At 51.2% G+C, this 14,414-nt stretch overlaps 3 protein-coding genes across 3 annotated transcripts; 1 reads left to right on the top strand and 2 right to left on the bottom strand.

The window, feature by feature from the left end:
• Positions 1 to 3,431: 3,431 nt before the first annotated feature.
• On the bottom strand, positions 3,432 to 5,582 carry AKAW2_50287A (ankyrin repeat domain-containing protein; the record flags this gene model as incomplete). The annotated part of the gene is made up of 1 exon (XM_041690087.1): positions 3,432 to 5,582. The coding sequence occupies one exon, from the start codon at positions 5,580 to 5,582 to the stop codon at positions 3,432 to 3,434; it is 2,151 nt and encodes a 716-aa protein (XP_041543708.1).
• A 2,678-nt stretch (positions 5,583 to 8,260) lies between these two features.
• AKAW2_50288A (uncharacterized protein) lies at positions 8,261 to 8,864 on the bottom strand (the record flags this gene model as incomplete). Its single annotated transcript, XM_041690088.1, has 2 exons — positions 8,261 to 8,357; positions 8,422 to 8,864. The coding sequence occupies 2 exons, from the start codon at positions 8,862 to 8,864 to the stop codon at positions 8,261 to 8,263; spliced, it is 540 nt and encodes a 179-aa protein (XP_041543709.1).
• Positions 8,865 to 13,359: 4,495 nt separating this feature from the next.
• On the top strand, positions 13,360 to 14,148 carry AKAW2_50289S (uncharacterized protein; the record flags this gene model as incomplete). Its single annotated transcript, XM_041690090.1, has 1 exon — positions 13,360 to 14,148. The coding sequence occupies one exon, from the start codon at positions 13,360 to 13,362 to the stop codon at positions 14,146 to 14,148; it is 789 nt and encodes a 262-aa protein (XP_041543710.1).
• Between the last annotated feature and the right edge of the window lie 266 nt (positions 14,149 to 14,414).

A 14,414-nucleotide genomic window follows, 5' to 3' on the forward strand; every position in this document is an offset into this window, starting at 1 on the left:
GGGGTGGCGATCGAGAAGCAGCCACCTCGATATCGGAAACTGAAATTGAAGACCTTTCCCATGACACTGGGCGCAAGATCAGAGCAGAATCCGTTCTCCGCTGAGCTAGCGGCTATAGCTCATACATTGAACGGGCTGGTGGGACTGAAAGGTTTCAGGCTCAGGTTGCTCACCAGCAACAAAGCTGCAGCCCTCACGTTACAGAACCCTCGACAACAGTCAGGCCAGGAGTTCGTCTGCCAGACGTATAAGTTAATAAACAGACTGCGGAGAAAAGGAAACCATATCAAGATTCGTTGGGTCCCTACCAGCGAAGACAACATATTACTGGGCCTAGCTAAGGAGCAGGCCCGAGCCGCAACCCACGAGGACGCCATCCCACAAGCACAGGTTCCCAGAATGAAGTCAACAACGTTGAATCTCGCACGATCCCAAGCAGTCACCACAAAAGCCTTGCCAGAGGACGTAGGAAGACACGTCAAACGAGTGGATGCCGCACTCCCAGGAAAGCACACCCGACAGCTGTATGATGGATTATCGTGGAAAGAAGCGACCGTGCTGGCTCAACTCCGGACCGGCATGGCCAGATTAAATGGGTATCTCTACCGGATTAATGCCGCGCAGACAGACCAGTGTGCATGCGGACAAGCAAGAGAAACCGTGGAGCATTTTCTCTTCCAGTGTCGGAAATGGACTACGCAACGGATCGCACTGCTACAATGTACTCGAACTCAGCGGGGCAATCTCTCCCTCTGCCTGGGCGGGAAATCGCCTTCGGATAATCAGCAATGGACGCCGAACTTGGAGGCAGTACGAGCCTCAATACAATTTGCCATCGCCACGGGCCGACTCGACGCCACCTAACCATGTCAACCAAGACATTGACACCCTTCCCCTAACTAACCTACACCAACCACCCTGTGCCACAGATGGTAGATGCGCTTCAACTGCCGAGGATAGGATGTTGAACACTTGAAGAAGCGCCTTCAAGCCAGTCTACTAACAAATATACTAACCCACAGGGATTTCTACGATAGTGACAGCTGAGAGGACATATACTAAAAGGAACTATGTATGGGCTCGAAGGAGATACCGCAGGTGTACATTAGACTTCGTGTTGATAAATTGGTGATAGTTGCCCTTTCGGCTGAGCCGCCGGGCGTTAATGAATTGTGTGTGTGTACATGGACTAGTCGTCGTCTGAGTTCATTATACTCGTTAATATTCTGCCAGCCATCAGGCCTACGAGACGTCTACTTCTTTTGGAGTGCCCCCGGTGCTTCTAGTCACTTGTCACAGAATCTTCTCTACACCTCCCATATCCCTGCCTGCGAGTTTGAATGGCATGTCTGATAAATAGAAGCTCTATTGGTATTATGGCTCTAACTAATATACTCCACATTTGCTGAAAACAGAATCCCAGCCGTCGTACTGGCGTCCTAGGATGTTGAACGTGGGTGGTTGTGGAATCTCCACGTTAGTCGTCGGTTGTGTAGTATAATCAGCAGGAGTTCTGTGAGTGACTGGTTGGGGCCAGTCCTCCTGGACTTGTCAGAGCCCAAGGCAAATATTTAGAGCAACACGGCTTACCAATTCCTCAGCAGTCGGTGCGGGAAGATGAGGATGGGACTGATAGGTGTAAATCCGGCGGTTCGGCATTTCCAGAATGACCCAGCTGCGGATGGCGTACAGCCGCCAAAAATCATTAATCCGCCGTAGCAGGTTATTGCGGCGTTTTCGAAGTTGTTCCTGCTTAACGCGGCTCTGAGAAGGGGCCATCTACACAAAGTCAAGAAGCAGCTGGTGACGCGACCTTGATTGGCGAGTGCCAACTGACGCTGGGAATGCAGATTATGCAATACCGTGGGAGATAGGACACAGGTCATTGTTTATATGCCAGCACAGAAGCATTGTATGAATGACACCAGAACGTTTCTGGAGGGGTACCTCGCGGGCATTCAGGGTTTGGCGTTAAAACGGACTTTCTTGTGCGACTGCGAGCCCCCTGCTAATTAGTGCCTTCCGGTCAAATGCAGTTCATACGAGGGTCGACCAGTGTAGCTGACTCCGTTGTAATCCACCATCTGCCACCCACTTCAAATTGATGCGAATATCCCTGTAATCCGCGGGTCAAAGGGTCGAAATGCTAGAATACCAAGTGCCCGCCATCATGAAAGTAAGGTGAGCTAGTATTTAGCACATGGTCAATCTCAGAAGCAACCGTATGGTTGCTCTATAATTTGCGGTCTGGGGAATTTATAACAGCTGCGGGTGGTTTCCTGGTAGTCACCAAACTGACCGCTCAGGGATGAGAAAAGGTACATTGCGTGTACTAATTGCCAGCCCTACCACCCAGCCCCCCAACCCCCTAGAGTGCTACGAGTGGGAATTTACATCTAGCCTGTATATCGTCGCATCAAATAGTACATGGTTCTCTTAAAGACGCTCATTTTCCGGCATTTTCCAACCGTGATGGTCAGTCAGTGACGGAGTTTTCTTCCCTTGCCTGCTGGTACTTGTTCTACTGTACATAACTATCGTCCAGACGCGAGTGTCGTGCAAACTGCTTTATAATACAACGGTCCGTGACAATGGATGAAATCCTCAAGCTTGTCAGACTGATCGGTCAACAACAAGGCCAAAACACGTACTACCGCTCGTGCTACTTTTTCGTGAAGGATCTGCAGGATCTGATTCCGCACATACTCCACAGGCTGAACAACCTACACAGGGGACAGTGTGTACCAGGTCAGGGCGTGGACACAGCCATAGCAATTGCGACTGACCTGCGTGCCGCTGTCGACTCGCTCAAGATGAGAAAGTACAAGAGTACCTTAAGGTGGAAGGAGTTTCTCTAGGTAGTAAGCAGGTTATTCGCTGAGTCATTCCGCTGGCAGGGGCCAATTATTGACGACGCCTGTTCGCAATGCAGAAGATTGTTCCCAAGTCTGCGAAGCTGTCGGCGTTGCTTTCTCTGATTACGTTTCTGTCAGGGTTCGACCAATGACATTCAATGCACATGGACGAAGCCAAGCGAGGAAACAGTGGCTTGCATTCCAGAGAAACCTGCTCGATACTCTCAGAAATTGTGAAGGAAATAAGAAGCAAAGAAACCTATTATATAGTAAAACTGCACAGTACCCTAGCAATCTATGGATAAGGACATATACTGTGCGCTCTCATATTTAAAACTCATATGCTCATTTCGGTAGTGACATCAGAATACAAGAGCCATCTAGCGCCGTTGACGGTTCGTTGGTGAAGGGAGACAAGATTTGGTAGCAACAATCCAAATATAATCGCACAGTGGACCGAGTGACCGCACGGCCGACAATCTCAGGACAAGCAATGAGCCGAGCATTGGCTTCGACAAAGGCCCTCCGCTGGTACGAATCCGCGGAAGGAAGGTTTCTGGCAAGGCCCTAAATGCTCTAGCTCCTAGTCCTCAAGCTGTGGGGGCCACCGCCTGTCCAGTTACTGTATCGCATAGAGCAATGAGTCTGAATCAGCCGAGCAACGTCAAAATGATAATGGCTACGCGCAGCATGCATAGCATCTACCCCATCGTTATCCACCACGTTGATTAGAACCCGGTCGTCCTCCAGTAGCTGCTGCACGACTAGAGCCTGACCCGCCTGGGCCGCCCACCATAACGCAGTGCGTCCCCACCTGTCGGCGCCATTCCGGTCAGTCTGCCAAATTTTTAACAAACGCGCAACCACGTCCGTATATCCTTGGTGGGCGGCCAGGGAGAGAGCGGAATCCCCTAGGTAGGTCCGGACATTGACATCCAGCCGCGGGACGCAATTCAGCAACCGCATGGCTACATCGGAATGACCGCGCGTAATTGCGGCCAGGAGCGGAGACGAGTAAGGCCCCCATCCCTGATTGACATCAATATCTCCACACTGCAGCAGGCGCTCGACGACCTGGATATGTCCTTGCAAAGCAGCTGACCACAGTGGTGGCTGTTCGTTTTGATCTGCTGCATTCACCTGCACGTCAGATCGACCCAGCAGGAGCTCCACCATTGGCAAGTTACCTGCGTGCGACGCACAACCCAATGGACTGCGGCCGTAGTGGTCGGTTATGTTGGGGGTCAGAGCTGTCTGGGCCAACAACCGCTGCACGAGCTGCGTTGATCCGCAGTCAACCACATGATGGAGCGATGTTGATTTCTCAGGCTGAATCTGAAATCGACACACAGCATTGACGATGACGTTTGACTCTTCCAGTAACCTCAAAGCCACGTTGTGGTGACCGTGTCGCGTGGCATACCACAGCGGGGTGCAGCCGTACCTATCCTCGACGTTGATATCAATGTTGGGCTTAGTCAGGAGTAGATCGGCCACTGCCAAATGCCCTTTCCAGGCGGCTTCGTGCAAGGCGGTCGACTTCCGGTGGTCTCGTGCGTTTACGTCGAGCTGCTCGTTCGTCAGTAGTACCTGGACGACTGGGTCGTCTCCATTCTCTGCGGCGCAGTGTAATGGCGTTCGCCCTTCTACATCCACTTCATTCACGTACCAGCCACATTCCACAAGCAAGCGCACCATCTCTATGCTTCCCCGATCAGCCGCCATGCACAGGGGTGGCAGCACGTTATTGACCGCATGCAGCGCGAACACGGGGGTCCATACCGTAGGATCTCTCAGCAACAACCGGGTTGCGGACAGGTTTCCGTCCTTAATGGACTTATGGAGTGGGGTCTCTCCATAGTCGTCTAGGACAGCGATATCCGCGCCGCTGTCCAAGAGAAGCTGGATAATGTCTGTGTTTCCTTGTTGTACGGCGTACCAAAGAGCCGTCCGACCGTGGAAATCCCGAGGCTCGGTGCGGGATGTCGGATGGCGCAAGAGCATCACCGTGAGGCTTGCTTCGTTATGCTGCACCGCATATATAAGTGGTGTACGGCCTTCTTCATCCTGATGCAAAAGATCCGCGTTTGGCCTTGTCAGAATCATCTCTAAGATGCTCCGGTCCCCGTAGGAAATGGCACGGGAGAGAGCATGAAAAACCGGAGTCCAGCCACGCCGGTCCCTTATGTTAACATTGACTCGCCGAATTGTCAAGAGAGACTCCACAGTCTCAGCATGTCCCCGTATTACAGCCACTGCCAGAGGCGTTGTCCCCCGTGTTCGATCAGCAATATTGACTTGAATGTGGTGTTGCTGCAATAATCGCTTAACAATGTCAATATATCCGTACCATGCGGCACACCAGAGGGCAGATTGACCCTCTGCATTGCGCCAGTTAATTTGGGTCTGCTGGCTAGCGAGGAGAGCATCAACAACTTTGATTGAGCCATTCGAGGCGGCGTAGAGGAGCGGAGTGTTGCCGTTATGGACAGCGTTCACATTGCCATGGTACTCTCGAACAAGTCGTTCTGCCAACCGCGAGACATTATGCTGGGTAGCCCAGCATAATGCCGAGCTGTGTTGCTTTCCAATATTGAATTTGTAGAGGAACGGGAGCAGCAGGTGAGACGTTCGTCTGGCAACTCGGGCAAACGACAAGATGTCGCGGGACCGGTCAAAACTTTCAGCAATGCACAAAAGGATTTCATTGGGGAGGTCGAGTAGCATGATATGCTGTCTGAAAAGCTCAGACTTAGGACGCAGATATATGGATAGGCGTGGAATGTCAGGAAGTGTGGGTTTCTTTGGCGAATAGGGCAGATCTTCGAGTCAACGATAAGGACGTTTTGAAACTGTGCAAAAAACCTATGTATGCAGAGAGCCTGACAGAGACGCCGCTTCTTATAGCAACTCATTGGCGGGAAAGTTCGTAGCAAATCACCTCTCCCGACAAAAGACGTAAAACGTGGGAGATACCGTGCTCCGAGGACTGCCAAACGGTGTCTCCGGAGCGCAGCAAGTGTTCCGAGGAGTCTTGACCGTCATCCTGGGGTGAGTGGCCGTCCCGGGAACGATTGCGCGGTTCACCAGACCGTCAAGGCCAGACACCGGTCAACGCCTGAGCCATTTCGCTTTACACGTGCTACGAGCAAACAAATCCTCGACCTTATGAGCTGGAGAGCCGAATTACCCCTGAAGAATTGTCATAGGTCAGCCAGGTCGAGGCGCTACGGGCACTTTGCCCACAGGCATCATTCCCAGCCGGTATTGGCTCCCTGTGAAGCAGATTCAGCATTGTCGTTCTCCCAGTCTAAGACTAACTTGGAGTATTGGCAGACATATAAAGCCTGCCCGGTCCCCCAACTCAACCAACAACTTATACGCTGCAGATTGCATAGTCTTCTTGCCTGATCTGTTTCACCATCTCTCTTTATTATCTACTGCCACTTTGAACCACATATGCCCCCTTTCTCGAGCCTGGCCGTTCCTGTCCTTAGCGACCTCCGGGCTTTGCCCGCCGGCCACCCTCAGAGTGCCGCGGAACTAGGATTACTGCCAACGTCCCCAAACCCTCCCCCTGTAACAAGTGACGAGGAGGATGATGGCGGTATTTCCTTGGCACGTCTACGGAGCCCATCTGCAGGGAACTCTATTGAAACTGGTACTTCCAGTAACGTGGAGAGGAACTCCAATAGTTTCTCACATGGCTCGCACCGTCTAGGAGATAGTATCGGTAAGATTCGGCTTTACTATGATTTCAATAGCTGCTCTGATCCTCAATGAGATAACCCGATTGTCCTCGATGCTACAACAACGGTGGCCAGTCATACAACAAATTTTATAGATGCTGTTTCGAACAGCTGCCAGCAAAAGGAGTGCGGCACCGGCGGTAAGCAATGATTTCCCCACCTTCTCTGGTGTATATTGTTACTGAAAGTGTACAGGCCGCTCTCTTGAGGAGCATTATGAATGCAAGATATGCTTTTGTAAAGTGGTAGACCTTGCGTTAGGATGTGGTCACGTTTATTGCTATGATTGTTTCAGCAGATTCTTCCACGATTCCGCGCTCTCCAACGCCCTGGGAAATCCTCAATTGGCCTATGAGTATCTAAGAAACCGACATTGCGAACCATGTTGTCCAGTTTGCAAGAAGAATCTCCCCGGCTGTTTCGCTCGTCCAGATAATCGCGATCATCTCGTTGGGTTCTACGTTCCTTTGCGCTGCCCAGATTCACAGTCCTCTTCCTGTTTTATTGATAACTACATGGTGCAGGGTATTAAATTGAGGATGCTGTGATTTCAGAGCGCTCTTTATGGAACTTTGGAGAACTTTCGCTATATGGTGTTTGTTTCGTACATCCGTCTTGCGGTGTCAGTCAATCTCAAGGCATTCCCTCCAGTTTTGGATTCAATCATCGTGCCCAAACACGACGATTGTCGGATGTTATACAAGAGTTCAAAATGTTCCTCGGTAGGCGGAAGATAATGAAACCCGCATTGCAGAATAGTTTCTGTTGACCGGGTAGCACGGAGTCATACCAATTGTGATGCGATTATGGATCAGCTCGGTTAGTTGAGTCTCGAATTAAACCCAGTACCCGTCTCAGTCAGCCAAGAACGGAAACAACTGCAAACCTTGCCGAACATCACAGGACCTTATCGTAAACTAAAGACAACGGATTGATTACAGGGGTAGAGGCGCAGTATATATTATGCCGCGTCTCTAGAAAAAATAACAATGGGCGACGGCTGTTCGCGGCTGAGCGTGGAGGATCTTATGAGGTGTTCAATCGCCGGCACTTGTCGGAGGCTATTAGCATGTATGGTGCTCAGGATGTACAGAATCTACCCAAATGGTGGCCAGACTACAATGGTAAGTTGGGGCGGAGCTGGAAAGAGAAGATTAAGGTTGCCACGCGCGATAGGATAAACGTTTGCTTTCAGGCCGGCTGTACGGGCGTTGAGAGGCATATGGCTCAGTCGGGTTCGGGCTTGGCGTGACTTCATTGAAACCTACATGGTGCCCGCGATGTCCATGGTCTGTTGTCGGAGGCCCTCGGCTATACAGTCCAAAGTGTTCTGATGCTCTTCAACGTTTGCCTTTGGAGGAAGCTCCTCGTCAACGGCTTGGTTTGCCATGCCCATAAGTCTGTTCTCTTGCCACACTGGACAACTGCATGCTTCCAATGAGATATGGTACTCACGTATTGGCACGTTATACGGTTGCAGCCGTGTTGGCGTTCAACCATAGTTCAACGGAGTGGAAGCGTCTTATCCAGTTCGCGTCATCACCCATCTCCAAGATACGGTGAAGTATCTCATCCAACGGGCAGTCAGCTCGGGGATGTGCAGGAAAATAGCAAGTCAACTGTGTTTCTTACTTACAGCTTGCACAAATACCCAACTCATTCTGTTTGGCAAATGGAGGAATCAGCTTCGAACATGTCGGCTCCGCGCAGTATGTGCGATCGATCTTTAGCAGTCCATTCAACCGCCCTTTCACTAGAACCTCGAAGCTACTCTTAGTTCAGAACCCTTAAAGCAACCCCAGGTGGCACGGCCTCACCACAACATAGAGGAGGATGCAATTCTTCGTCTTTGATTGCGCCCGAGGAACATCTGCTCAACACAATCACGGCAGAATTGGGCAAAATGTACGTTAGCAGTCCGCCCATCGAGGCAGATATGGCTGGGAGCGCGAGCGCTCCGAGGACAATATCCGCCAGATTGCCAAGTGTTGCCTTCCGAGTTGATAGTCATCAGAACCCTGTTGTCGTCATTGGGTCGGTCTGGCTCAGGATGCACGGGCAGCGCATTACCATCATTTGTATCCAACTGGTGCGGCTGCACCTCCGCAATCCATCTTCGCTCCAACTTGCCGAACATTCGCTCGTAGATACTGTCGTAGAAGCTTTTCAGGTACGGAAGAGCGGCTAACGTGACTGCCGCACTGGGTGGCCAAAGATTCAACTCCAGCGCCTGTCCTGCTCGATGTGCGACGAAACCCATCACGGGGATGGCGGGCAGAAGACCGAGTGCGTACCGTGTGCGTGAGAAGATCTACACGAGCGGGATGAGGGGCAACTCCAGGCTGAGCCCAGGATTCCATCTTCCATCTGCTGTTCCCTCCAGAATCTGTCGAGCTTCGTCGGTCCCAAGACACATTACATTGAGTATACTCCATGCGCGCGGCACCCCGCCCAGAGGGTTGCCCCCAGTGTGAAAACCACTCCGGGGAGGACCATGCGGTCAGCGAAGCGCTCAACCCGCCGCACAACATCCATAATATAGCTTCGGAGACGGGAAAAGACAATCTCGGTCTTGCATTGCGGGCACAACATCTTTGCGTCATAACCGTCACGCCTCCGCGATTGGGGTTTCTCGAAATCCGCCAACCAGTCAAGGAAGCAAGCTTCGTGCGCGGTCAAGGCACAAGGACACGGTGAGCACCATTGTGAATTGAAGGGATAGCCTCCGTCTCATTTGTATAGCAAATCCAACATCTGTGTGGTTCCTGACCAGACGCATTGACGAGGGTTGGGCTCGTCGGAGAACCACGGGCGGTGGCGGTATCGGGGGGTGCCGTTGAGCAAGACGGTATCGCTATGTTTAGACGATTCTGTAGATAAAGTGCTACTTGCGATGTCCGCGGATATGCTGCTCTCTTGGACAGGAGATACAGTATTGTTACTAGATGATTGTGGCCGGATAGAGGTTCAATAACGTGGGATGGAAGTCATGATGTGGGAGACACAAGAGAAAGTCCAGCCGCGCCTCAAGTGGGGGCTTCTTTGCCGCTCTGGATGAGTTCCGTAACCCGTGGAGCACTATCCTTCCTTGTCATTCGTGGAATAGGCCGAGACTACTTGATTCTCCGATATCCATTTCTGATCTGCTACACGTCCGGCTGCAAGAACCGGGCTGATGGAGGGCTACACTTTCCGTCTATTCACTTTGAGCGTCATATGGGATGAAGAACAGGAGGAAGGGCACAGAGACCACTGTGCTAGCCCCATATAAGGAAATACCGATTGTACAAAACGGGTCTTCTTATCTTCTGGCCCTGAAACGTTTAGTAAGTGACATGCTCGACTCAAACGATTGAATAATGAATGGGGTTAGCCGGCGAGGTATGTCCCGACATCCGCACGGTTCACATCAATGGTCCGTAACCCGCAAGATTGCCAGGACTGTTACAAGTTCAAATATCTAGATCATGGTGGTGCTACCGTTTCACAAGCTTCAAGTGAATATATATTGGGTTGTAGAACAAACTCCCGCGACCGCTGATCTGTAGCTCGACCATTCCCATTATTCCTTCCCCACGGTCTTCTCGGATATAGTCAGCTGCAGCCTCAAGGGCACCGTCCAGGAGAACAAGAAATCACCGTTATTGGCGTGTGACCAGCGCGCGATGCTACCAATCCCTCTACAAGGCGTGGCTTGAATTTCAGAGGATCGAAGGAGGAGTGTGGTCACAGAATCATGCAGGATCGATGCGGGTTCTGCCGCAGACACTTCAAGGACTCTGCAACCGACGACAACTATGTCGATTTCAATCCAACGCCCTGGCCCGAGCTAGACGGCTGGCCCCGAGTGAGCAGGTTAGACCTCGGAGAGGACTGGTGGAAACCTGGTGACGCCTGAATGTGGCCGGTGTGGAACAAAAGCACCAGACATGCCCCCTGCTCCGAGTGTCCATCACTTATGTCGAGGTTGTGGTGTTGCTGTAGCACTAGCTGCTTCGGATGATATGTTTCGAACCTGCCATGGCTGCTCTCACCATAGCTTCCAGCAGCCCCCAAGTACATGAATGTAATGGCTGCTGCTGTTCACGCGGCTGCATTGATCGATAGTGACATTTTTTGCGAGCGATGCTTACGAGGTTAGAAGTGACTGGCAGGGGGTAAATATGAGATGGATAACGGAGGATCTTTAGAATAACATGATAGTAAGTAGAAAGCGTACTGTTATAGCTTAGAAGTCTGTTCCTCTCTTCCTTGCCAATCATTTGGGATTGGTCACCCATAATGAACGTCTTTCACATCACTGATGGAAAGGAATGAAGGTGGAGTACTGACAACAAATAACAATACAGGGGTTCGTAATTCTCGTCTATAAGCATAGAATCTTGCAATGTGTGGATTTGACATTGCGCGGAATCCTCAATCGAGGACTTGCCGAAATCGTCCTTGGGGATCTCCTTGTTATGATGTGCGGCGGACTTATGAGACAACTTTTACATTACGCTGGGCTATCGCCTTTTCGCTGAGTGGCGCAAAAGAAAATGGACCGGATGTTCTGTCTCCCTAGGTTGTATGTAACGTCCTGATGACTTTCCTCGCCGCCCGCACGAAAACCCGATGGTGCCCTGGCGGGCCCCTACCGGTGGCAATCCCACATGCCTAGCAGAGGGATAGGGGTTTGCTCAATCAGAATAGGCATAGCCTTGTAACACTGGGCAGCTCACGGCGGAGCACTGGTGGCTGACGGAACCAATACATGGCGGACGACCAGCAGCATCTCACTGTCAGGACTGGTCGGTTGCGAGACCGGGTGGAACCTACCAATGCGAATACGCTACAATGGGAGTTGCCAAGAATCCATTCCCGAAAGCGCAAAGCTGATGCTGTTCCCTGGGCTGCTGTTACTGTAGCATGAGATTCCAAGGCACTAATGGAGACACGGGGCCGCATGCGAGTCGGAAGGCCGTCCCGCTGTAGGCTGGCGAGCCGTCCTATCCGTAAGAGATGCGACCCTGGAATCCCAAGCAACTCTAAAGGCTGACTAGCCCAGTGCCATTGTTAGCTAGAGTTTTCCTCCTCGACAGGGTGGAGATTGGGAAGACTCCCATTTCAAGTGGCGGACTATTCCAGAAATCTTTCGCTGATGACTGAAGGAAATGGAGATCTTGTTTGGGATTAAGAACGCGAAGAAAAGGCAAATCTGGTCTAGGAAGCAATCCATGCCCCCAACCTATGTGTTTCTTTAGCTGTTTTAAATCCGCACGATACCATTCATGATTCAACGGATAACTGTATCAAATTAAGTTACCTTGTCCGATTACGTCTTCACTTCTTCCACCCCCTGGTCCACTACGGAATTGGTCTTGGAACACAGCCAATATCCTTGTCTGCGTCAACGTCAAGCATAAGAGACATAACCTCGCTATTCGCGGCATTGGTGATAAAATGACTGGTCTTTGTTGGTGCTGAATGTGCCCAGGTGATCTTTTCTGATACAGACGCGCTGTTAGAGGCATGAGCATTGTATGACATCACAGCATAGTCAAACGAGGTTCTCATGAACACAATGATGCTGCTGTAGGTACTCAGGTGACATTTCAATAACCGGCAAAGACAGGACAGAAGTGTGGTGGCTTGTGACAGATGCTTCTGCCCATTGTTTCTCCAGAGATCCCTCCCAAAGTGTTAAGGACTGTCGGCTTCCTACTAAGATACCCTTGCTTCGTGCTATTAGTTTCGATCTGATTCGCCCGGGGCAATAATCGGCGTTTCAAGATCCCGCATTGACCTTCATATCGGACGGTGACATGATAGGCCTCGATGCCGTAGGTTTCGTGGATACAGCGATGCCTTGGCCAGGATCCGAGGTGGAGATTGAGTGCTCGCCCATGGGTGTTAACCCAAGGAGACTATTGATAATCGTGATGCAAGGAGGGTGGATGCTTTTTAACCCGTGTAGATCGCAAACCACTGCGGCAGTGACGAATTAAGTGGCCGCGATCCCGCATCTGACTCTCTTGCGAGATCATGGCACGTTGATTCGTCGATTCAGTCCTGGCCTCGCGACTATTCCCCATCTCGAAAGCTGGCCCCACTGTGATGAAGCTTTGGAGGCAGACTACTATTCGATGACCGGTTGAACTATGCTGAAGGCCGTCTATACAGTCCGGCGTGTCCTCAATCGGGAGGTATGATGATGGAGCAGTGAAGGTGACAGCAACAAGAGGTAGGAGCACAGAAGGTCAAAGTTTAGATGGAAGTGACGGCTAGTACTACGTAGATAAAGCGAGGACATAAGCATAGAAAAGGGGGAAGTCACGAGAATAAGAAATATGAATAAAAATAAAGGTAGATAAACAAAATGATATAAATTGAGAGTGAAAGACCACTCAGTCCTATCAAGTCTCTTCCATGTTTACCGTGTCATCCTTTTGATTGTATCAGCGCCATTGTGACCATTATAGTCTCGCCGCTACAGTCATCTACCTTTCTGAATTATATCCTTGCTCTCCGGTGGTGTACGTGGTTGTATCAGGCCAAACCATCCGCGCCGGTGCAGACGTACATATCGGAGACACACTTTCCTTTCTGCACATAACCAAGCATCTGACTTATAGCTGAGGCTGCAATACACCCCATCTTCAAGTTTACACGCAAGAATTAATAGCACCGTAATGTACGAAGACGTGTGCTCAATAGCTGACGGCATCTCTGGACGTTGTGCCGTCCCGTAAGTTGCCTGCGAACCTCACTAACAGATGCAGCTTCTGACGTTTCACGCTTCTTACAGTGTACGCTTCCTGTCCAACCTGCCTAGTATGACAAATACGAGAGAAGATCGTCGCCTGCCCCCGCTCCCATGCGTGGAGCCCTTGCCCCGCGGACCCTTAGATCCATCCAATGCCATCGCCAATGCCACCAGCGCTGCAAGAACTCAGCACACTTGCCCCGTGAGATCAACATGGTCGGGAGCGGAAGAGCGTGTTGTGGCCATTGAATCATCGGCAAGCTCAGCGGAGAGTTCCTTGCCGGAACCTGACGAGTCTCAGGAGGCGTTCATGTGGCCGCAAGATCTTTCCTCTCCTCCATTTCTAAGCCTCATCGCCCCCGTGAACATCAACCGCAAGCCGCCGTTGCAGCAGCAGTGCGGGCGGAAGCGCAAGGCCAGCATGGCTCCAGCGGGTTTAGACAACCAGAGAGAAAGGCACAGAATTGCGGAGGGCAACCGACGAAAGAACCTCAGCCAGCTGCACCGTGAGCTGGACAGCCGCATTCATGATTACTTCCTGGAGCAAGCTGGTTGGAACCCTTCCAAGGGCCTACCGGGGTCCAAGGAACAAATTGTTCAAGCTGCCATCTTTCTCATTGACTACATGGTCTCGATCATCATGGACTTGCTTCGCCAAGAGAACAAGATGCCACGCCGACTGTCGGAGCGCCTGACGCCCCAGACCCGCTGCATGCAGCTGCAGCAGCTGGTGTTCAGGCTTCGGGAGCAGAACCAAGCTTTCCAGCAGCAGCTCAAGAGACTTCAAAAAGAAAACTAGACGTTGGTGAAGCGTACAAAGGCGCTCGAGCTCCAGCTAAATTTATATGGGCATATGTTATGACCACGCAAGAGCGAACCTTTGACTTAGGCGCTGAACCAATACGTTTGTCCCCTCCGTAGAGGACTTCTAAGCGTGGAAGTACCACAACGCTGTATAGGGGAAAAGAGTTTCAACCTACTGCCCCGAGCATTAACGCCCACTGAGCATGATTAGAATTTGGTTTCACTAATACGAAAAATGCATGGTTATTTTTTGTCGTCTCT

Source organism: Aspergillus luchuensis, chromosome 5 (genome assembly GCF_016861625.1).
Source record: "Aspergillus luchuensis IFO 4308 DNA, chromosome 5, nearly complete sequence".
Classification (NCBI taxonomy): Eukaryota; Fungi; Ascomycota; class Eurotiomycetes; order Eurotiales; family Aspergillaceae; genus Aspergillus; species Aspergillus luchuensis.